This window comes from Orussus abietinus, unplaced genomic scaffold (genome assembly GCF_000612105.2).
Source record: "Orussus abietinus isolate OABI.00-Male unplaced genomic scaffold, Oabi_2.0 scaffold11, whole genome shotgun sequence".
Lineage (NCBI taxonomy): Eukaryota > Metazoa > Arthropoda > Insecta > Hymenoptera > Orussidae > Orussus > Orussus abietinus.
This window is the reverse complement of record NW_019396016.1, coordinates 942,173-967,302: the sequence shown is the minus strand read 5'-3', so window position 1 is coordinate 967,302 and position 25,130 is coordinate 942,173. Positions and strand designations below refer to the sequence as shown.

General features: G+C 47.1%; 2 protein-coding genes across 5 annotated transcripts in view; both read right to left on the bottom strand.

The window, feature by feature from the left end:
• The window catches only part of LOC105704045 (synaptotagmin-7), a 143,335-nt gene extending 141,680 nt beyond the window's left edge, over positions 1–1,655 (bottom strand). Inside the window, exon 1 of the mRNA XM_012432917.1 lies at positions 1,201–1,655. The gene's annotated coding sequence lies outside the window, so the exon portion shown is untranslated. The remainder of the gene's footprint in view (positions 1–1,200) is intronic.
• A 15,902-nt stretch (positions 1,656–17,557) lies between these two features.
• On the bottom strand, positions 17,558–24,682 carry LOC105704218. 4 transcript variants are annotated; one of them, XR_001104430.2, is made up of 8 exons: positions 24,256–24,682; positions 23,874–24,099; positions 23,644–23,804; positions 23,259–23,561; positions 22,981–23,172; positions 22,592–22,855; positions 18,162–18,468; positions 17,559–17,969 (listed from the first exon to the last, which is right to left on the bottom strand). XR_001104430.2 is itself a non-coding variant. In XM_012433267.2 (7 exons), the coding sequence occupies exons 1-7, from the start codon at positions 24,311–24,313 to the stop codon at positions 18,410–18,412; spliced, it is 1,263 nt and encodes a 420-aa protein (XP_012288690.1). In that variant the 5' UTR covers positions 24,314–24,682; the 3' UTR covers positions 17,558–18,409. The 4 variants fall into 4 exon arrangements, 2 of the variants coding, with proteins under 2 accessions (XP_012288690.1, XP_012288689.1); XR_001104431.2 differs by having other exon boundaries at positions 17,559–17,964; XM_012433267.2 differs by having other exon boundaries at positions 17,558–18,468.
• Positions 24,683–25,130: the final 448 nt, after the last annotated feature.

Sequence of the window (25,130 nt, the reverse complement as noted above, 5' to 3'; positions counted from 1 at the left end):
TACGAAGGATCGACTTCCGGTACGACGATGTATTCCCGATTGTGACGAGGGATCCCGCGGTTAGGAAAACCACAGCAATGTCCGATCTAGGGTGTCCCGGAATTTCGGGCGAACGCTGGAAATTTCATCTTGAAAATTCTCCACGTGTCCACCTAACGCCCTCCACCCTGGACTCGGCCAGGAAACGTTGGATCTCGTGGATTTTACGGATCCCCCAAGTCCTCTCATCAAGACATCATCTATCAACGATCGATTCCCGATCTCCCACCTGGATAACGAGACTCCGCAATCAATCGATCGACCCACCCTGAGGAAAAAAAAAACCTAGGTTGACTCAAAGAAATATCCATTGCTATAATAAAATCCTGCGATGAAATACATCAAAAGGAATGTCAGGAAGCGTAAACAAAATTCGTTTAAATCAAGGTTATGATTTTTTTTCCTCCAGAAATAATTGTTCCTTGCAGTTGTATATGATTCAGGCAGACACTTTACGGCGAGTCTCGTTTTGACCTCAAGACGGAAACGAAGATGGTACCGTGGGGAACGCGAGGGACCAAGGAACCCCGAAGAGGTCCTTTTCCCTCCTCGAGCGACTGAACCGTGAAAGGTAACCAGAGCTCCGCTGAGGAACATTTTCCCCTAGAACCCGACAGCAATCTGCGAGGTTAAGCAACGTCGGGTTCAGGGATGGGTGCTCCTTTTGGGGTTGAAGGATAGGAACCCCTTTTGGGGTTCCTATTGTACCCCCGCAAGGCATCACAGTGTTCCGTCAGAAAGTGGCTCGCGAAACGCCAAGGAAGGCCCCGCTTCCTCTCCGAGCAAGGAATTTCATGAATATTAAAGCGACCAAGGGTGTAATACAAGGTCAATAAATCAGGGGAAAACGAAGCGCGCCGGGATCAAAGGCGGTCGACTAAACCCTAAACTCAACTGGGGGATCATAACCGAAATCCAAAATAACAACCAAGGGACTATTCCCTTCCAAATCACGGAAACGATTTTCTTCACCGAGGGCCAATTGCCTTCGATTTCCTACGACAGACAATGCGATTCGGTAACGAGTTCCGTTCGGTCTTAAAATCCCGACGGCGTTTCGATGATGTCCAACAATTTCCGGTCACCCCTGCTTGGGATATTTCTAGCGGATTTCCTCACGATCTCGAAGATCGAAACCCATGATTTCCCCCTGCGACTCACCCGCAGTCCCCTGCAGATCCCAGTGCGTTTTCAGGCGTTCCACTCGCGGCTAACCGAGAGACACAGATAAGCGACCGAAAGGAACCCCTAACACTCCGTCTCCACTTCACTTTCCACTTAACAAGGAGGTCGAACAGCGTCGGATCGTTTTCCAGGAATTTTATGCGGGAGGTGAGATCGATATACGAGCACAAAATACGCGCGGACCGCGGCGATCCAGGCGATCGTCCCTCCGGGACAAAAAGGCTTTACGATCGGACAACCGCGGCACGGAACCAAAACGGAACCCGCAAGACGTCGCGACGAGGTTTCGCGGAGCGATGGGAACCGCGATCGCGGGCCGATCGACCGAACCGAGGGGGCGAGGGGCGGATTTCGGAGGCGCGAGAGGGGCGGCCTCCGCGGTCCTTATCGCGCACTGGTCGTCGCTCCGACGCTAACGGCCGATAGAGAGCCAGCGACGGCGAGGAAAGATTTCTCGGCAACCGCGTGGCAGGCAGCGTCGCGTCGCACTGCTGCTTCACGGCTGCCAACCCCCCGCCGCGAACTTACGCTTCTCCCGCGCAGCCCCGACCGCCCACCCGCCCCCAGAGCCTTCTTCGCAGGCCCGACACCACCCAGGGCCGAAATCCCGAAACCGGAAGCGCGCCTTCCCTCGCCTACGTCGCGGGGCCATCTGACCATAAACCTCGCGGTTTTCGGTAGAGGGGCAGCGGTAGGTACCGGCGAGGACCAAAGGGGGGTTAGGTTAAGGCTGAAGCAAAAAAATATTTCTTCGAATGTTGTTAAAAAAAATATTTTGATAATTTAAGGAACTTAAGGATTCGTCTCAAATAATTCTTCCTTGAATTAACAAAATATTCGTTCGGTAGTATTCAATGAAATACTTCCGTGATTCGATCACATTTTTTTCTTCTCGGTGGATATGATATTTAGTGTCAAAATCCGGGATTTGGGGATATCGATGATTATTGGTAAGCGAAAGTTATCGACTCACCGGTATTGAATTTTAGATATCGAATTGACCTAGGTCAGGTCGTCGAGAGGACACCCAACGACGTGCGCGGTCTTAATCGGATATTTCCAAAATGGCGGAGTAACGATTATTAATATTATTAATGGATGGATGAGCGTACTCGAAGCTCGTGGTGCAAGGGAAACGTTCCTTGCTTCTTTTTATAGGCTATGGAGGATAATGCTCGACTTCTCGTCGGAAAGCGAGGACGCGGAAGAAACGCGGTGCAGGCCCCGACGCTCTGGCCGCGACCGCTCGATTGTTCTCGCAGCTGAGGATCGTTCCCCGGAAGTAGCTGAAACTCCATTCAAGCCAGCTAACGATAAATTATAGTCAGGCTAAGCTGGAAAACCGAGTGAAATCCGAGTCAGCGGGGCAAACCGGACCGCCCAGAACCGATACCTGCCAACTTCCGTCGACTCGTCGTTTCGACTAAAAACGCTGTCAAACTATTTTCAGGGACAACCCCTTTGAGAGGCTTTTTAGTGCCTTTCTAGTGACCCCGGGAATATTTCGTTTGCGTTTGATACGGATCCCCGGTGTTGTGATAACGGCTCTAACCAAAGTCTGTTACGAGATCCGCGAATATGGCGAGCTTTCCTCCCGCGGTAAGCCGTAAACTCCGTCCGGCCATATGGAAAGTTATTAACTCTTCAGGTTTTCGCGTCAAGTACTCGCGTCATGCGGCTAGGGGTGTACTCGACATGCGGCGTGGTTAATGAAAACAAAGCAGAAAAATTCCGGAGGAGCGTCTCGCACTGGCGTTTAAATTCTTAAATGAAACGCCACCGGCGAATAAACGCAAAGTAGGTGGATTCCGCACGGAATGGAATAAAACTCCTGCGCCTAAGATTAATTAATTGTCGAATTTAACATACCCCAGAAATTCCTGTAAATCTTTTCCCGCCACTCTGTGGAAATGAAGGTATAAAAGAATAAAGATGCAGGGAGGCGAGCGGATTAATAATGGTGAACCTCCTCGGCTGGGAATAAAACAGAGGTAGTACATCCATTTATGCTCCCTGACTACTCCGGGCCGATCACCATTCCGGCCACGAATGCGTGATTGCTAATTAGATACGCACGCGACCAGAATGCGTCGACTTTGCGGGAGGAAGGCGAAAAACTCGGTCGACTTCCGGGAAGTGCAACTGCACTCGAAGAACCTCGTCATGGCTCATCAAATTAATTAATCACGTCGAGCGAAGGGAAGGTTAATCCCTATTTACCGAATTTCTTACCCGGTGCTCTAATTACGCGTATGTGCGACCGGAATACCAGGACTCTCCGAGAAGACATTGAAAGAAAGTACCGCGGTGCCTTAATCGACGAGGCGGATTTACTTCCCCCTAGAATCCCAAATTAAGTCCCTTAAATCTAAGTAACTACTCTGATTAAAAAAATAGTTGTCTGACTCAAAGAAATACGCGACAAGAAAATCCTGCGATCAAATACGTCCAAATGAAAATCAGATTGAGTACACAAAATACGTTTAACTCAACGATATAATTTTTTTTTTCTGAAAAAATAATTGTTTCTTGCAGTCATACCAAATGTCGAAATTTTTAATTTTAGTACAACCTTGCGTTCTAAGAGTGTACGGATTTTAGTGCGCCTTCGAAACTCCGACACTTGACAAAGTCCGGATAATCGCGCTCGTAATGTGAGTAACGAGCTGCAATAGCTTCTCGATAAAGGCGGCTTTACCCAGTTAATTAGAGAGCATTTATTTTGGACTTTATTGCGGGCTTCGAATTGGATCGGTGCATTTCGGGGCGAGGAAGGGTGCTCTTCGGGGCGCACCGAGCGTCCTTATCAGGATAAGGACGGGCGAGCTTTCTTCCGGCAACTCGGCGGGAAAAAGAGCCCCCTGCCTTCGCCATTACGAGAAACGGCATTGAAAGTTCGCGGGGGGGCTTCGCCCCATCCCGTTGGCGGTTCTGCCCCGCTGAATAGCGTTTCGCCCTGCAGCTGTTGCCCGCGTTACCGCGAATTTCCAATTTAGCTTGCCGTTTTGCGATGCCGGGCCAGAACTTGCCCATTGTTGCCCCGGTGACTGGTAATATCACAGGAGCGGAGCTCTCCCCGAAGAGATAGCGTTTACTCCGCAGGATTTACGAGTGCCGAATTTCCAGCCGAGCTCGCGGGTATTTTCATTTTTTCCCCCCCACCCTCTGTAGATATTTTTGCAAGCCGCCGTGAAACAAACCACCGCATTCGCGATGAAAGGATGTGTAGTCACGTTGTGGGAGTTTCTTCCCTTTTTCCATTTCCTCAATGAATGCACCATTTCACCTGCATATAAGGTGAGTTTCGCCTGCAGTACGGTAAAAATAATATCGTCGTTAGCTCGTAAGAGACGAAGAATCTCGATTTACCGTAGGGAACGAAATGTATATCGAGGATACCTTTGAAAGTGCAACGGCTCCCAGTCCTGGTCTGATAAAATCGAGTTTGCCTTATCGGACCCTGGCGAGTCGAGTCCCATGAATATTTTCCGGGCAAGGCGGCCACTGATAGGAGGTACGTGTGATCCCAGAGGCAACCAGGGGCAACCTCGGATAACCTGAGGCAACCCGAGGCAGAAATCCATTACTATGGTCGGTTGAAAAACGCAAGCCGGAATCCGCCGACCGAGGGTGAGAAACGTCCCGCTTTCTCGCCTCGAGTCGGTCGCATCTCGGGGGAGCTTTATCAAAGCCCTCGAGGCAGGAGTGGATGATTTCGTACGGGTCGGTCCTCCACGATGACACGCAAAGGTGAGAGAACGTATCATATCACTCGATATACCCCGTTGTTTGATATGCAGACTTTTATAGCTACCAATTTTCGGGGACCTCCGCCGCCGCTCCACAAATCTCCCAGAGATAAACGTAAAACATTCGGCGATGATAACGCCGGCTTTCCGCATTCAAATAACCGTATAATACCCCGACGGTACTCCATTCTCTATTTATTACCCCGAAAGCACTCCTCCTCTGGCCGGAATAATTTTTTTCTCATTTTTCTTCTCCGGTAATGCCATCCCATTTTGACTCCCACGCCCCGAGCTCGCTCCTCGGGGGGGACAGTCCCGAAAATTGGAAACGACGAAGGGGCGAGAGGAACAATGGCACGTAAGGAAGGATCCCCCCGTTATTCCGTATATTTCCGAGACCGAGCGACCGAAACAGAATTATCCACCTCCACCCTTCCGGGATTGGATAAAGCTCCCCCGTTCGCGGCCAACTCTAAGGCGAGAAAAGAGAAACATCTCCCCGGTCCAGCTGGTGAAACTAATGCGCTGATCTCCTCGATAAATACACATTTCATAAATAAAAGATCACCGGAACTTAAACGGAAATATACTACGTCCTCTCGGTGCAACCTCCATGACCGTCCTCCTCGTTCCGCGACATTTTCGGGGATGATTTCGCGCCGAACGAAGGGGAGATACATCTCGTGTATATTTTTTTTCTCATTGAATTCCTTTTTTATCTCGACCATAGTTCTCGATTCGAAGCCATCTCGCGTCGAAATCGACGCGGCGTCGTTCGCTTTATACGACCCCAACGCGCAGCCCTCTTCGGGCTCGAATTTCGCGCAACCTCGGGGAAATCACGAGCACTTCCCTCGGCGAAGTACCCACATTTAATAAGAGATTCCTCCCGCAACGGAACTGGGATTACGAGATTCCCGGCGAGTCTTTGTCCCAGGGTGAGTGTCGCCACCTCGGAGCTAATCGGCATTTTATTCGCGAACCTCGAGGGGGCGAGAAGCCGCGATAAACTTGCTCGCGTGTGGAAAACTCTCGAATTCGACGGACTCATAAAAAAGCAGCAATGCCACGTGGAACTTGCCTCACGAACTTCGACACTTTCGCTCGGAAAGGGTCGAAGCGAGAACGGGGTGAAATTCCAAGTTAGGGTTGCCAACCGGCTATGATTATAATATTTATCCTATTATTTTAGTGAAAGATATACTATGCATTTTTAGAAAGTGAAACGCTGACGATTCTATTCCTGATTTTTGTTCGTAAAGACATTCATTGCAGAAACAGGGAATTAAATTAAACTCATCGGTATTAATTTTCGGTTACATACTATTAAGACTCAATGTATCGAATCGCATTCCCTTTTCTTTTTGAATACGGGCAAAATTTCGATTGAAATATTTGAGTGATGTTTTTCATTTGTACCATTATTTTGTTCATTGTGCAGGATTGTCCTATTATTTTAATCCGATCAGAGTAAACAGAACCGAAGTTGGCAACACCCTTCCAATACCGAATCGCGGACGTCGGGCCAAGTTCGTATTTTATTCCGCTTTATATTTCCCCGACACGCGAGGATATTCGCGGGAATATGCCCAAGGAGTGTGAAATGAGCTCGGAGGAAAGAGGTAGGTCGTACATCAGGCCGAATCCGAAAATGGAGCGATATCGAAGCCAAGATATCCCGGGGACACTTTTCCCTGGAAGAGAGGGAACATGTAGAGAAACGCGAGCCGTCCGATACCCTTCAAACTGAATTCCCCTATCGCTTTTGATACCGGAGACACCCTTCCCCCGTTTTATCGAAACTACTTTCCTAATGAAGCTTTTAAGTCCAACCATTTGCTCCATTCCGCGGCAGCCTCTTCGCTCTCATCCCCACTAGAAGCGATCCATCAGTCCAGAGGATCCCCTTATCACGAAACGGTTTCGATTCCTTTTGTACGGCACAACGATAGACTTTTTTACGACTCCCTAAACAGCGACTTAAATTCTGTTCTGAATTGTTCGAGCTAGGTCCTGAAACTCTTGATTTTCGATTCTAAGTCTTGAAAACTGCAAAACATAAAAAAACATACACGGACGACGTCACATTGGTACTAGTACCGAATAAATAAATAAAAAACATTTTTATGAAAAAAGAAAATTTCATGAGTTTCAGGGCTTACCTTAGAGTACGTAGTCACGTGGTAAAGTTTGATACGAATCGGTACACCCGATTTGGAAAATACTTTCACGCCCCGGATATAGGCTGGCCCTCTCTTATCACCTTATGATACCTCTTTCCTGCTTGAGTAAAATAATTGAAAATTTCCTTCATGAGATTTCAACGTTCAAACTCATCACCTTCGAGGGGAAGTAACGCAACCGGAGGATGCGCGTTCGTCAGGATCGTAACGAGGCCTTTAACGCGGTTTAAGGACGACCTTAAGGATTATAACTCTCGTTATCGGATCGGGCGATATCGCGGGTACGGCCAATATCCTGGCCGCGACTTCCTGGGGATGTCTTCGGCCGTAAACCCGGATCGTAATTACTCGAGGTCCTTCGCGGCCGAAGAATGGAAGAGCCGCGCTCTTCGGCGGCGTAACTTCGTTCCACGTGCCATTAAACCAGTCCCGCCTCCCAATATGAATCTTTCCGGGGAAAAATATATCGCGCTCATAAAAATTATATTAAGCCCGAGTGGGTGCGAGCGCATCCGTAACTTGAGCGAGGCTAAATATTTTCCGCCAGGACGCTCTTCGCTTTTGAGCAGCCTCGATATTTTCAGACGTTTTCACCTTCGCCACCATTTGCCAAAATTCATCCCCAGAGAATAATCGCTCACGAAATCATGGATTTTAGTGCTCGTAATAACAAGGAAATTGCAAACAGAAATCACGGAAAATCGTTAAAAAGTCACCGAAACATTGCCACGATTTTAAGGCCGACCGTCCCTTGTTACCGAATCGCATTGTTGTTTATCGCATAAAATCAAGAGCAATCGTTTCTCAGGGATGGAAATCGTTCAAAATGTACAAATTGACATTTAATAGCGGAAAATTCGGGAAATCCAATTTTTATTACCAGCTACGATACCTCGCGTGGACAGCTCACGGATGGCCTCGTTAATGCAAACCTAATTCCACTTGTTACATATTCCTACGGTGAATGCAACTGCCCCTCGTACGCAGTGCAATTTCCCGACCGACATGTTGCCGGCAAAACGCAAAAAAAAATCACAATCCACCCTGGGAGTAACCCAGTTACATGGAAAACTCGGTTATACCAATGAATACTGCGTGGCCACGCGAGCTGCCAGTGGTTATTATTCGCACTGCAATTCAAGGAAAAATATTGATTATACATTATGGGAGGAGCACGAGATCCGAGGTATATTCAGCAGCTTAATAAATAAACTCTAGAAGTCCCGATCAAGGCTATTTGCGGTCTAAATAGGCTTTTGTAAGCTTTTCCGCACGCTCGACGAGCTCTGAAAAGCTCCAAAGAGCGCTCGCGGAAGGACATTCTCGATCGGAAATATAAAGCCGAAAACTCGCCTATTTAGCTCCGCAATATGTATTTTTGATTACCCCTTTCGTCGTATTTGGCTCAACTCGGAGCGGCGCATAATCCATTAAAATCTGAGGGATCGATAGGTATCAGTAACAATCGGAACACGACTTAGACGACCTACATCCCCTGTTATAAAAATTCTCGTTACGTATCGGTCCCCTTGCTCGTGAAATTAATCGTGGATTAGGTAAAGGCAACTTCTTGAAATTTAATAAAAAGTCGCAGAGGGACATTATCGAATTTCTTGAAATTTAAAAATATCCCAGAGCGGCATTTCGGAGCGTTGAGTATCATCGAAACGAGACATCGTAGAGGCAAGTATGACGAGGGGGTTGCGAAATGGAGTACTCGTATCAGCTGAGAGGAAACGCGTAACAGTAAACGCGTTCACGAGGAATTCTCCCGGTGTAACACCATGCCATTAGCAGGTCCCGAACAAGTTTCGCCATGGTCAGTTAGAAAATAGAGCACCAGAGATGCAGGTGGAAATTTGTCGAAATTAGAGCTTCGACGACTCTAGAGAGACGCGGCGGAGAGCTTTCTACCGAAGACCCCCTGCGATATAAAAATATGGAGCTCCTCCACCCCTCCATGTAGATGTTTTCCCGTGATTACGTTTCCTAGGGAAGGTTCCATAGTTGACGAGGAAGCACCTCGTAAACGGCCCACGGGGAGTATATTCGAATAATAGCTTTGATCAGCCGAGAGATGCGCCAAGTGGAAGAGAGCTCACGCCTGAAAAAGTTGGCGAGGGAAAAAGAGCGGGCCCCGTGTGAGATCCTGGGGCGGAAAAGGGAAATTCGGGCCAAAGTAACCTTTCGTACGATAACCTAGTTCGAGGGGTCTCGAGGGGCCGCCGAAAAGGAATAATATATTCAAAGACGAAAGCTCTGAAAGCGCGTGCTTCTCCCCGATAGGGCTCACAATGGGACCGATGGACCCACGTGGCTCCACGAATTCGCGTTTACGATCAGCTTTCATCTTTGAGCGACATTGTTGACTCGCCTGGCCATCTCCGAGGGACCGATAAATTGCAAGGGTCTGTCCTCGATCTCTAGGAAATTTTCCCGAACGAGATCCATGATCCTGGCCACTCTCTGCAAGGATCTTAGACCCCGAATATCTGCAAAGCGAGCAGACTCGTAACTATCGATGCTCCATAAATGAACTTTCTCGGAATTTTCTTCTTCTTTTCCTTTTCTTTTTTTACCGATTTAATCGAGCGTCCGGTTTTTTCCACTGACATAAAACGTCACGTGGTGAACAGGGTTCAGGGTTAATCCATCTTCCGCCTGGTGTCTCCAACGTTTTGATGGAACGAGAGAAAATGAAAGTCCATTACTCCGCCGAGAGACTAGCCCAGGGATTTTGTGAAAAGAGATAATCTCCCTGCATATTTCCTCTTCGAGAAAAAAAAATCTTTATTCCAGGGAAATAAATGCTGTTTCTGTATAAACGTACGTTTGTAGTTCCAGAGTCCCTCTGGTCATGTAAATGCACGTAAGGTACTGCCGGATTACTCACGGTACACGTGTCAAAGTGCGGTCCTTTGACAGATCTCGTTCTCCCTTAACACCCTCGTATATTTTGTTTATTTAGCCGTACGCTATATCGGGGTCGGATGCCAAGTCTATAATATTTGGGTCCGCCGACGCCCAAGGGTTTTCGACAATGCTCGAATAAAATCGCAATCAGAAAATTACAAGACAATGATTTAAGATTATACACTTTTTTTAGGCGATTATTACTGATGTATACCGATTCACTATCAAGACGTTGAATTTATAGTTTTCCTGCAATGTACTAAATGCGTATGCTTATGCTAAGTGCGTAGCTTAAATTCAACTATTCTCGTTACAATTTGTTCAAATTGCCTACCCTGGTCGACCCCGATTTCACGTAAAGGGTAGTACGTAAGGGTCGAACACGAAAACCAAAATCGAAGGAAGAAATCCGACCGATAAGAAGAAAGGAATCGGAGACTCGACCTAACCAGGGAAGGATTTTACTGCAGCCGATCGACTCTTACAAATTATGGGGAGTACGTAAACTCGGCTTTCAGGATCGTGGAACTTGCCAGAGGCGATATGTAAATTCGAGAGGAAATCGATAAGGCATAATTAGGCCGTTCGTAACGAAAGACGAGCTTCGAATTACAAGATGGAAAAGCAGACGACCATCTTTCAGCATGGAGTTCTGCATATCGAATTCAGACGATTCTTCTTTACTTTCCAGGACTCGAAACGAAGCTCTACCGTCGAGCAATATTTTTTTCCACGGTCTCGTCGACCCTTGAAATGTCTTTTTTATCATTTCACCCACGCGTCGTGTCCACGGAACTCTATTCCACGTGAGATGTGTCATCGACGCGTCACTCACAGTCACTAGCGGATACTTTAATGGCGCGAGGATTGCCAATCACGAGGCCAGTGATTTTTTTTTCCGACGCGTGAAAAAAAAATAACGATAGCATACCAGTCAACCAGACAGCGATTCGCTTTGTGGGCTTTGCGCCAATAAGGCTTTTGACAAATAGAAGGTATTGATATTTACGTCTCATTCAATGGTTCGCCCACGAATGGAATCACGCCAAGGGAAAAACGCCACCTGAACGCTTCATCATACCTTGTCAGGAACTCGATGGGATTAATTATATGATTTATAATTCCATTAGTGAATTTTCTATGACCTGTCGGATATAAATATAGGCTGATTCTTTCAAATCACCTTAGAACCAGATAGAAATTCCAGCGGTTCGTCACCGAGCATCGAAACCGAAGATCAGCACTCGTAGGTCCCGGTAATTTCCCAAAAAGGGTTGAATGAAGATCGAGGGGATGAAAGAGAGAATAAATCTTCCGGTGAAAGAATGGAGAGATAATTAAGGCTTTCCTTGAAAGGAAAGTCCTTGCGCGCGCAGGCTGCCTTAATCGACTTTCTTTTTGAGCCGCCAACACGGAAGCTCGCGGCGGCTCCACCGCCGAAACCCTTCCGAATGCTTTGAAACGAACGAGAAAGCATTCTCTGAAAGCTCCGCTGCCGGTCCGAAGGTTTAAGACCAAAGAAAGTGGACCACCGTTGAAATTCCGGCCCATTTCGTCTCCTTCCTAGACGTCGGCCGAAGGGATAAACTGGAGAGATGCAACCGCGTCTTTCGGCGAGTCGGACTTTTGCAGCTTGATAATTATTTTTAAGCCAAAGCTTGTGGATGAGTCGCTTGCACCCGTCGAGGTAGTTTGTCAAGACTAAGGATAATACCGGGAAATATTTTTTAATGGGAATGTTTAAGATTAAAAGGGGAATGTAAATAACGATTCTCTGGCGAACGGCCCTCGGTTAAGGAAAGTAAACACCTGAGGAGAGAAATTGCGGGGAGGGATTTCATTGTTTGAAGTCTACGACAGGTCCGAAGCTGCCTCGCGATCAAAGAACGTACTCCGACGTTAATAATCCGACCATTGTTCCCGGACTGAATATCGCGAGCGACCACCATCACCGCGGCTAACAATAAGCGCAAGGATGAGCGCGGATCTCATCGCTCGTTAAGCTCCCGCGGCGAACGTTTGAAAAATATCTTCCTCGGTAATTCGCTCGTTACATCGCTCGGCAAATTAGGGAAACGAACACCTCGTAAAAGAGGGAGTCGCAAAAAAAAAAAAGAAGAAAAGTACGGGTTCGTAAGCGCCGCAAACTCGCAGCGTGGAGGAAGGACTCCCTCCTGGGGTAACCTCTAAGCGAGAGTTTGAAATTTATTAGTAAACGTGGAGCGAGATAGAGATGGTAATCGAAAGCTCGAAAGGTACTCTAGTCGACGGTGCCTTTTCTATCTTCCACGAGAATGCGATTTAAAGGTAATCCCAATAATTCAATACGTTCCGGGCGCAACCAAAATGGCGGTCGACCGGCTGGAACTTTCAGGATTGACAAAGGATCGGCGTAATCTCTCGTTTAAGCTGGTCGCTCGCTCGACTGGCAGAGGAAAATTGCGCACGAGCCCGGGATATTTGCCGACGGAACGAAATTTCGTTTTCGGGGTGAGCCGCGTATCGACAAATCGTGTCGGCGCGTGGCCGCACAATGTGGGGCGAATTTTCGGCCCAGGGCCGCCATGTTTTTTTTCCCTTTTTTTTTCCGTTTTCGCAAGAACCGGCCTCGAAATCCGCCGACAAAATTGCCCGACCTCTCGGGGGGAGGACTCCACGTTCCTGGCTATTGAGTTTAATGGTCACTTCAGGGCGGAAGTCGATTCAGCGGGTCCCAACCTCCAAAAGAAGTATCACGACCAACTGCGGGACCAGCGGTGGACACAAATCGATAGACCCGGAGAAAGTGTTGAAAAGCGAGTCCAGGTTCGCTAACCGAGTAATCCTTTTCCCTCGACAGGGTTCACCACGAAAGTGGAGACGATAACTCCAACCGTATGATGGCAGTGCCCTGCAAGTCGCGGGAGTGGTGAACGCCCTTAAATAAGGGAGGAGAAGCGAAAAGTTGGTTTCCCTCTATTGCGTCTGGTTATTCGGGCCCCATCGTCGTGGATTTACTAAATCCAGGGTTTTGGCGACGGGGCGAGAAACGACGGCGTATTGTCGCCGAGGGTGACGGAAAGATAGGCGAGGGCGATGAAGGTAATCGGGCGATATACTTCCGTCTTCGATGCGTTCCTCGTCATTACCCGAAGAGCCTCCATTTTGGTCCCGTGATGGCGTCTCCGGGGATCCGAAGATCGCGCCTCGTCCTCGGGTGATCCCTTCCGCGGGTTTCGTTTCTTGTCCCCGAAACCTCTTCGGCGCCTGGGACCATCAATTTCCGCCCCGAAGGACTTCCCTTTAACGCGACGTGTCCTTCGCTCGAGCGGACTCCTTTGATCCTCGCATCTCGCCTAACATTGGCACACGGGACTCCTTTGATCCGCCTATCCTCCAGGCTGGAAGCGTCTTCCGAGGATTCCCAGTCTTATCCGTCCCGGTTTTCAAATTCATTCCGTCGCGATCGCTGAAGAAAACGGGATCGCGAGGAAAAATCTGACCCGAATTCCCCTGAAATTGAAACGAAGTACCGAACTCCAAAGTTATTCGGCGCCGTTCGCGCGTACTTTTTAACGCATTTGCCGGGAAACTCAGTCCAGTTTCCCGACCGTCCGTCTCCTGGAAGTTCGCAGGACGAGAATCGGTGATTTCTAGTGGATGTCGCATTATTCCCGGACTGACTCCCGCAGGAAATCTGCTCGGATATCGGAGTAACGTGGCTTGGCGAATCTGCCCGTTGTTGGGAACTTTGTTCGACCCTCTGGGGAACAGCGAGGAGTACTTCAAAGATTAACGAGGAGATGCAAAAGTGGGCCTTGGAATCGGACCAGCGTTAACCTCCATCCTGACGTCTCCGGTAGTTCGTCGAGTAACAATAGCGAGTCTCCACCTCTACAAGGCGTAAAAAGCCGACCCGAAGAAACCACCGGCCCGACCGACGAGCGCAAAAAGTCATCGTTAGCAGAAGTCCCCGGGTCATTACACTCGAGAAGTGCTCAGCCCGGAATCATAAGATTCACCTAAAACTATCGACGCCGCAATTTCGGCCATTACAGCCATTACATTACGTCCCTCCCCAAGAAGCGACTTCATTGTGCTCCTTTCCCGACAATTGCGGCCGTCCCTTCTATCAGGGTGCTCCTTTGCTCCTCGGCCATTGTTAAACTTCCCCGAGAAGCTTTACAGGTTTTATCACCCAGTGAATGAGAGCGACTTAACATCCGCCAACGAAGGAGGACATTAAGGCGAAGTGAAACACGTAGAGAAATTTGATTGACGTCGTTAAAAAAAAATCTTATAAATACCTACAGTACCGGTGTTCGTATTTACATCTACAGGTGCGTGGAATTATATTAGGTATTATATTAAATTAAGTCGTATATTATATTAAATGACACTCCATATGTCGTTTCCGTCCACATCCCCTTAAGATCCCTGAGACCGCGTTGCTCGGTGTCGTCGAAAAAATACAAGGAAAAAGTGGCACCGCGTCTCCATGCATCTTCATGAGATGCATCCGTATGCATCTGCAAATCCGATGAGCAACGATGCCAATCCCATTGAAAGCGCTGGCACGGAAGCGCTCTCTTCTCCAAACTTCGGCCAAAAGACTTCCTCCTGGCACAACGACCCGGACGAGAATAACCTCCATTCTTCAGGAAAGAGTCCGACCGGAAACGACGAGGACTTTGAGCTTCGCCTATGCGCAAACTTCGCCGATCCTTCGGGATTTATGCACTCGAACTTCGCGTGTATCTTTCCGGCCTCAGCAGCCGGTCCGTATCCGTCCGGTGAAAAATCCAGGCACGACTTTGCAATTTTCTCCCCTAGTTCAGGATTTTCAAAAAAGTTCCTCTCGAAAGGAGAGTCCTAAAAAAATTCGGCATCGATGCTCCTCCGCCAATGCCATCGATACTTCTTGTATCTCGAGTAAATTTATTGAAAAATAAACTGATAGAAACGATGAAATATTTTTACGTTTTATATATATGTATAGAATAACCCTTTTATGCCACCTTAACGCTCGTTAAATCCTCGTCCGTTTCCCGGCTTGCGGTTTCGCGTAAGTCGCAACCATTGCGGCTACATGGTCGGGATACCAGCGATAATTAAATGGCATGCTCGCAGCCCGACATGTCTGTAAATTTCTTGGGTCATTAATACCGCAATTTCGAGCGCACGCGAGAGGAATCGGGGTTGGTAAAAAAAGAAATAAAATAAAATAAAGCCATGGGCCGGTGCCAAAATGGCGGAGAAAAATAGAGGAAGCGGAATCGCCAGGGGATTTGGACGCGAACAGCAACGTCGATTATTGACTAAATCGATGGGAATTTAACGACCGTACTTAACTGTCGAGCGTTTGCTACGCGACGTGCACAATTAATCGCGTTTTCAGCCACTCGACATATTGGAAATTTCTTCCCGGAAGTTATCGGCAATCCGAATAATTCCCGGAGCGCGTAATAAGCGCGAAAAGGTATCGATGATAAGCGTGATAAGAGGGTAATCTCCATAGGGATGGTTTTTGCCGGCGTGCATCAGAGTAGATAGCATAATGGCAGATAGTAAAGGTAACTGCGAGAGCAAACTCTGACATCTGCCTCCACCCGGAAGCCTCGAAGAGGTAAGTCCTCGACTCGGCATCCGAAAGCCTTTGTGTCACAATATAATCTGGAAGATCCCGTCCGGAGATTTAATTTAATTGCAGCTTCCCCTTGTAGCAGGACAAGGAAAAAAAAAAAAGAGGGTCCCGAAAAAAGGCGCGGCGCAAAATCTTGGGAGACTCCGACAAGAAGAGACAAGAGAAACGATTCTTCGACTCCCCCCACGTGACAATTATCGAGAGGAAATAAATTCCTTCCGTTCCGTACGAAGTGCCGGCGCAATAAAACTCGAGACAGACAGATGATCCACGTGTTCGCCGTTTACAGCGGACGTTGAAGGATGAGCAAAGGAATAAAAGTGCTTATTCCTCTGATCAATCGGCAATATACGCGATGTGCGCTGGAAATGGAGTACACCTTCCCCTCCCGGTCGTTCGATCAAACTCACTTCCCGGTTTCCAGGAGAAAAAGGTGCAACCGCAGCGTTCAGGATCAGCCTCGACGTCGTCAGAGATTTCATTAGCGGCGTTCGCCCCTAAAACGGGGACTTTGACTTGAACCGCTAGATGGCATTGGCATCGAACTCGGTGGGAGGTATTTCCAGCTCCCTCGCGCGGCGTAACCACATACTTACGGTCATTACGATATCATAAATAAGAGGGTACCATGGTTGAGCTATCTCCAGGCAATTCCCGTTGATAAGCCGTTCCATATTTCATGGCTCCTTTCCTGGGCAATTTCGGGCCGTCTGTGCCAGAAAGGAAGCGATATGGGTGCGTGGGTGCTCCCGGAACCAAAGCAGAGGTCGATAGTTGGCCAGAAGTGTTCGAACCTAGACTCGAATCGAGGGGGATCGAGGATCCCGCGATTAGATCGCGAAGCGAGGCACGTCTCGCGATACAAGCTACACGAAAATACTCGTACACCTACCCCTTCGTCGAGCAGCCCGTACGTCATAACCGTGACCATTAATTCTCGCGCACAGATTGGAGGGTTAAGATTAATGGTCCCCTTTTCTCCAGCTAAGAACAACGCCGAGAAACCACGACCACTCGCGAATCCGTCCATCAAGGGACAAATAAATGGCGCGTCCGATTAATCGGCCTTATCAGTAGTCCGGAGTGAGCCGTATAAATTGATATGAAAAATGGGAAATATCTCGCGCCGACTCGATTATCGCATCGGGGCTTGCAATAAATACTAGGATATTGCTCGTTATTAACTCCGAGTCGTGATTTCAGCAGCAATTTCGACGATCGCGCGGTTGAATTATTGGCTGTCGAAGCATTTAGATGATTGGCGCCATTGCGTTATACTAATTGGTCCGATGATCGCGGCGCCTGAGGAGACCGCGATGACGGGTCAATTAAATCCTCGGTGGAGGTTCGAGAGCTTTAAAAAGCCGTAATGGCGTGGACGGGTCCGTATTGCGTTTAGGTGTCCCACATGGGAGGCACATCGGGGCGAAATTCCCTCGATAAAGAGCTCTTATCTTTATTTCCCGTGCTATCGCTTCGGCTCCGACTGTCCTCTCGGTGCTGCGCGAAAATTAGGGTACCCGCGCAATGGCGGTATAATTCACCAGGAAATGGCAGAGTCCGCGGCGATAAGGTTTATCGACCAGGGCTCGTTGGGCGTCCGGTATTCCGGGTATTCCCATCGACGCATCCACTACTTGTCGCGTAATTCGCCCCGTGTAAGTGACCTTAAACGTGCTCCGTTATTGCGGGGCTCTTGCACTTCAGGGCGCGAAGTGCACTTCGGAAGTCGACCTCTTTGACACGAGCGTCCTCTTCGTGACGAGTTTCAGGACCTTTGAGGTCTTATGAAAGCGCCATACAAATATACCATAATCTCAAAATATTTATAGGCTCTTGAAACCCACGAAATTTCGATTTCAGAGAAGAATTTGATTTTTCACCGAATTCGATCGTAGGGCTATCTAGTGGTTGAAGTCATCCCCATTTTTATGGCGAACGGTTTCAAGGATACCTTGAATCGTGGTATTCGGATGAGGTAGTAATGCCATGATATGTGCGTCGCTATAGTACATGACAACGGTACATGATCCAGTGGATTGATGTCGAGGCCGCCCTAAGGTCCGGCCTTCCATTGTCCGGTCGAAATCTTTGTCCACAGCCTCCGGGTACGTCGAAGGTTTATTGGCTTCTTGCGGACGTCTCGTGAACCTCGCGGTTCGTATCGCCGGAGTATAAGATCCTTCTGCTCGCTGCACGTCCACCTGGAGCCTTTTGTCGCGATGCCCGACCCGGCATCACGGGGTCGGATGAATCCACGTAATCCCACGGTCTATCCTGTCGGGAAAAACGGATAAGGAAGTGCCCGGTGCCGCCCACCATGTACAACATATACAAGAGTACGGCGAAAGCACGTACGAAATAATTGCCGATAAAGTTTTGCTCTTCCCGTAGGAATAATCCCGCTGACAAAAATGTTTGCAAATATACCGAATCGTAGAGGTAACCAGTGAAGAGCTTTCTTTGGACCTTAATATAGTACCGATGAAACGGGAGCAAGAAGGAGCGATCGTAGGTCCCGCAGAAGTCCTCGGAGAGTTTAGGTCTTCTTCTTCTTGGCAGGGTGCAAAACCATAGGTCGACATCCTGCCTCTTGCCTGCACGGTGGGTAACTCGATCCTCTGCAAGTTTTCGAGTGGTTCCGGTCCTGTCCCCGGACTCAAGGGGACCCTCCACGGGAGTCCAGGGTAGGCAGCCTGGCCAGGTCGAGGGAAGAGTCATCGGTCCACCTCCGGTCTCCATAACGCTATTACCGCCCCCGACGTCCAAGAGAGTCCTGCAATATAGGGGGTGCAATTTAATCAGTCGTGTCAAAGAGTCATCGACTTCGTCTCGAACCGGAGACGTCCCGTTCGAGACGAAACGCGATCTCGTCGCGGTTTATTTGCAGAAGGCCCGACTAGAGGGGTCACTTCGAACGAGAAAGCGGAAACGCTCTTCGAGGTGGATCCGAGGCTATGATAACGATCGGAGCGTCGAGGAAGTGAGAAAGAATTAATGGCAAATCAAAAATCTTTAACAAAAATGGGTTTACAGGGTCAGATTGTTCAGTTTGCCGGCTCCTCTTCCCACGGTGCATTATTCGGAAGCACCGCAGGACTCGGGGGGCGTTTTCCGTCAATGCCGAGAACCGATCCCCTCGTATTCCTCTCGGAGGGCTTGGAGTTACAGAGGAGCCAGTAAGCGAGAACAAGGGCGGATTGAATTTTGGCCGGCGTTAATAAACGACGTCGATGGCTCCTAAGATCGATCGGAGTTCGGCTCGGGTCGGGAGACCTTCCGGTCTCTCTTGTCATCGGACTCCTTAAGGCCGCCCTGGATACGTCACCTTCCCCTTCGGGCATTACGCCAATCCTCGAAAAAAAAAAAAATAGGAAAATCCCTCAGGAATCTCTCAAACGACCCGAAAATATCCAGAGAGTCGTCCATGAGTTCCTCCTGATTCTTAAAAAAAGCGCGTTCTACTTAAAAGTATCACACCAAAAGGTCGAAATATTTATAAAAATTTTCAAGACTTTCATTAGGACCTCCGTAATCACGTGTCAAAGTTTCAGATTATTCGGTGCACCCCGTTTTTTTTTTTTTTTTAATGAATATTTTGACGTGCACAGTATGACCCTTTCGTAACACCTGAAGAACGCTCGACCACGTGGTAAAATTAATTAATAAATAAACGTGGCTTAATCTCGCGATTACGACGTTAATTAGGAGAGTTCTTAATGAACAAGCGCACCGTCGCATCATTCACTGGAAATCACTGGCTGGTCGCTGCTTTTATTCCTGCTAGAAGCTAAAATGCTCCACCATGTTGGAATTCGACAGGTTCTATACAATGCACTTAAGATTAATCACCTTTTAGACTATCGACATCTTAACGGGGTTTAACTTTTAGGAAGGTATCCATCCACTTTGACGAGCACTGTACATAGTACGTATTACCGCCTCGAGAAATATATTGCTGGCTAAAATATTTATAGAACGTTGTAGTAGATATAGGCTAAATATCGTTCGGAGCCTAGCCATAGGCACTACTAAAAAACGTCGGATAAAGGGCGATTGATTTGCAATTGATTTGCGAGAGCGACAAAAGTATCTTCGTAAACTAATGGAAGTCGGACTGGCGTATTTTGTTTAATCGTTGGCACGAAGACGCACATAAATTCAACGTCTATCACGAATCGCCCTTTGTTTAAAACGCAGGGCAAGATTTTTTTTTTTATCCACGTACGGCATACTTATCAGACAAATAAATAGTAATTACAGCTTAGAGGTATATTCACTCGTGTGAATAGAATGATTGGCGAGGCACAACTTGTTACCGAGTATTCGACCCTTTCAAGTAACTTAAAGGTAATTAAACACGGGTGCACGCAAAGAAACATGCCCTGAAGTAAGGAAATTCCCGTCAACCCTAAACGTTATTGTCTAGGATACAATCGGCGCCTATTATAATAATATAACGTCTAAACAACGTTCCACGTGACGAGTAAATCATACGTATATTATATACACGAGTCTCCTAAACCTGAAAACAGGTCGATAAAAAAACCCTTAGAAGGTCTGCTCATTCTCGATGGAATAAATATGTACACGCAATTTATGTACATTCGGTCAGGATGCTACACGAGTAATAGATATCTAATAAAATATTTCGCGTACAGAGTGGTCCACGTAATGGTAACGGGTTAATTTACGCAAACGACTCCGTAATCATGGAAGGCTCGCAGAGGCCTTTCTCGTGTAAAGAAAAGAAAAAAAAGGAAGAACAACATGATATTCATAAATCTTTTCGGTGTCTACGGACCTATGGCCTATTAGGACCTTCGCGTACTTCTGCGTTATTTTAAGCGTACCTATTATCTACTGATTGGCCATCATCGAAATCATCTCGCACCGGTCCTTTTTCTCTTTTTTTTTTTCCTTTTCTTTCTGTAAGCAAATGCCCGTCTTGAGATCTCTATGCAGGCACCGGTGGTAAGTGCCTCGAAGGCAAAATCTATATTTGATATGTGCTCGAACCTACTAAGTACGCACGTTATTATGTCATTCTTCCCTTTCTTATGGAGATAGATATTAATGTATAGAAGTATAAGATAGTCTACCCGATCATAGATCCGATTTAGCAAGACTGGCTGATAAAGACGTCGGCGAGGACGTGTAATAAATGTCTTATAAGATTCGTACTATTAGGCGATACCTTAATTTGCATAAAAATTTGAACGTCAGGAGAATTAGAAGTAGTTTGGATTTAACGACCTCGAGAGAGAGAGATATCGTTGCCCTAACTCAGCTACGCGCGCGTGTTTAGCTACAATCGGTTTAAGTATTGTACTTATTAAATACAATGAATGGCCGTATTCGCTACCAATATGGTATCTCCTACTCCTTACTTAAAGTAACTATTACGCAATGTACGTGTAAACGCTACCCGAGAAGAGCGGCTACGAATATTCCCGGATTTTCCTGATGCAAGCATCGCCGAGAAAAGTAGCTCTATCGGGGCACTTTTGCATGCACTCTTATAATATCGGTAAATAATATCATAGGAAGCAAGATTCATCTCTACTCCAGCAAATCTATTCCCGCCGAGCCGGATCGCCATACGTAAAAATACGTACTCAATCGATTCTCGAGTTCATACGGATTTTTTTTAGCACAAACAGATCCGCATGAAAAATTTTTCATCGTTGGGAAGTCGCGTCATTGGTCGACATTTGAGTCTTATACGAAAGTTGATCGTATGAACTTGCGAATCGGGTCCCTGCGTGTTTGACATTTTACACTCCACGTGGAAGAGCAGGAAGATCCTTAAACGGCGTTAATTCACGTCTCTTTTCGCACCCCGATGAAAGACTCCCTCAACGGCAACAATAAACGTTGAGCTTCGCACGCTGATCCACCAGGCTCGCAATCGCGAGCACTCGCATTGCCATTTCCGGTAGACAAGTCCAAGGAATCGACGCATCTGTGATTATCAATGGTACGCGGCAAGAGATTGCCACCTTCGTCCCCTTTTATACAACTATGACTCTGAACCCGGCACGAGGTGAAATCGTTCCCAATACCGAAGCTTTCCTGACTGGTAGAAATATCTCCGATGGTACTGCAGCTCGCAGTATCATCCAGGCATTTCAGCGTTTGTACAGAAGTATCCACAACGGTAACTCCAGTCTCCGCATTGGACCTCTTCGCGTCCTTCTCGGACTTGGCCGAATCTTTCGCAGGATTCTGGCCGGAAAGTAATCTGGAAGTACTAGTAGCCTCTACCTTGGACTTCGCGTCTGACCCTTTCGAGTTGCTCGCCAGATTGGCATCCGGAGAAAACGAGGAAGTGGCGGCTACCTCGGGATGCTGACCGTAGGCATTGTCCGATGTACCAGAATCGTGAGGTTCGGTTTCTAGGAAAATGCCTTCGTTCTCCGAGTTTGCCAAATAACGACCTCTGCTATGGTTTTCGGTCCCTGCCAAGCGACTTCTGTCGATGGAGGACCAGTACCAAAGAGACCTGCGTTGGTCCTGCTTCCGCCTGCGGCTTTCCTGAGCCGCACGATTTTCCGCGGATTTTCCGTCCATTGCCCGTGGAGTTCCGTTCGCAGAGCGATTTTCTATCAGCAGTGCGTCCGTCTCCACGTATTCCGGCTCGTAATTCCGCGTACTTAAAATTACATCCCTGGTGGGCGTAAAACTACCGACCGATCCTGAACGATCGGATGCGGCACCGCACCTGTTCAAAGCGTCGTTTCGAGATGTATTGAAGCCAGTGCTCGAGGTGCCATCGGTATCGTCTAAGTTAAAGCTAAATATCCCTAAACCGTGTTGAATTTGAGGCTCTGGCACTTGGCCGGCCGTAAAACCGCGAATGTTTCCGGCGTCTATGTTACTCTGAAACCTACGAATACCTGTATCCGTTAATTCAACGCCTTCGTTGTTTACAGCGTGATTAAGAGCCAACGCTTCGAGATTATCGTGTAGAGGTATGTTAGAACCAGTTACAGGTGAAACACCTTGAACCGTGGGCAATTCTAAGAGATTATCGTAGGACATGTATGGTGGAGGTGGACCTTCTCGAGGAGGGACAAACACGACTTCTGAATAAGGTGGAGGCTCGACTGGTTGTCCCACAAATTGTACTCCGCTGTTGATGTTGTACATGACATTCACTCCTAAAACCATAACATTTCCCAATAAAATCATACGTTATCATTTTGAAAGACCAGCAGCATCGATGTCATTATTATGTCCAGAGGACTTAACTAAAGGAAAAGTAGTAAAGAAAATAAAAGCATACCGCCTGGGTTATTGATATCCATGGTTCTATTCAAATAAACGTCGAGGTCATATAGTGGTGTTGCGTGATGTGGTCTCGAATAAGTCATGTTCATCGGCTGCGAGCATCTAGAATTCATAGCCCTTTTCATCTGAACTCTGCATATGGCTATCATTAATATAGTCACTATGAACATAAAGGCCATTGCGCAACCTGTAATGGATAATATAAGAATATGATCTCTGTAACGTTAAAATGAAAAATATCTCGATAGGTAATATGTGTTTATTTGTACCCACCAATGATCGTAAACATAGTCGTCTGTAAAAAGCTCATGTCTCCGAAACGTGGATGTATGGTAGGAGGTTCTGGACGTGCTAACTGTGAATTCGCGCTACAATTATGTTGATCGCAGCACCAGTCAGGTGGGATGCATCTTTCGTCACAGTATATTTTTCCGACGCAAGGGTCTGGACCACAGCCCGCTGCCATACTTTCGTCCTCTCCGTCTTCGCAATCCCGTTTACCGTCGCACATGAATCGTGGCATTATACAAATGGATGAGTGACATTTGAACCATCGAGGATCACAGTACATAATCTCTGGAACGAGATATCGCATTGTATCGAGAACAAAGTCCTAACGAAATTGTTAAAAATGAATTAATATGCAGAAAGGACTTACTATGTTTAACGGTTAGATGAATATTTAAGGACAATGTCTGCTGCTTCTGGGAATTTACAGAAACTGCCATACATCTGTAATCTCCTGCATCTTTCTCGGCCAGCCTTTCAAACCACAGCCACGCCACATTAGGACCCTGACCACGTTCCATTTTGGTTCCGCTAGAAGTCCATCCATATGAAATGATTTGGACTCATGGAAATAATGAAATATTTCGTCACGTTACTCACCGATTATTTACATGAAAAGGCACTTTCCAGTCGACTATGTAATCGGATAAAAGTTCATTATTTTTTTCACCGCTCTGATAAACCGCTGTACAGGTCATGTTCAAGGGTTCATTTTTCCTACGTAGCATCAATTTCTGTCCGTCTCCATTTACGATCTGAGGCCATACCTCCAGTTTGGCACGTGGTCCACCAGTCCATGACGTTAGAGTATTATTGATATTGGAACCTGAAGAAGATCCTTTTAACTGTTTACAAAGTTACCCAAAATCTCGAACCCTAATCATATTCCACTCTCGGTACCAACAATATCAAAAGGAAACACCTAATCTAGACCAAGGCCAAGGTCGCCTTCGGAGTCGTTAATAAGAAAATTGTAACTTACCCTGCAGTCTGCTCCCGAACCACGATAAAATGAGAAAAAATGCCGGAAAATATATCATTCTGCCGCATTATATTTCAGCATACTTCTCGATCCGTCCACTGAGATCGGAATGTTATGAAACGCGCATCGTGATGCACGTCGTTTCTCAAACTTGAGTAGAGCGTACATAACGTGGTATAACCACGTTCAGAGATTAAAAACCATTGGTGGTGGATGGAGCGGAGCAAAGTATACAGTCAACAACAGTCAACAATCCATACTGGTACAGCGACTGGTGCGCGTAGTCCCCACTTCTGCATTTTGAAACCTGATATGAAGCAACCGAAGGAAGCTGCCGTCGGACATCTTAACAATATGGAGTCCGCGATCGGAACAAAGAACGAGTTGGGATTGGGAGATGGCCCAAGCGGCAATTTACGCGATAGAGATGTCTCACGTCGAGTTCTCACAAACGACTAACTTATTTCAAAATCAACGTCTACCAGTTCACTGGTAACTGATAGATTCGATAAGAAATCAATCCAACAGAGTTCATTTTTATTTAGGAATCAGTTGACAAGAATTAGGTTTTTGCCCATCTCTGGTTTTTGTAATAACGAAGAAAAGTGCGAGTTGCCTCAGCATGGTGGCAGCACAGAATCGTAATCGCAAAAAGTCTTTCTATTCGTATCTGGAATTGCAACGATTCGACCTATCGAAATTCGAGATTGAAAATTAAATGCCTAGCGCATGGAATTTCCCCAGCTAGCGACAAGTGATTACATACGAGTTTCAATAAAAAGTAAGTTTACTCAACGCGTTTTTCTCAGCGAATGTTGCCATTGGGCATAAATAATTATGTAATGTTTAACTGCACTTATCGTACATTTTTAAAA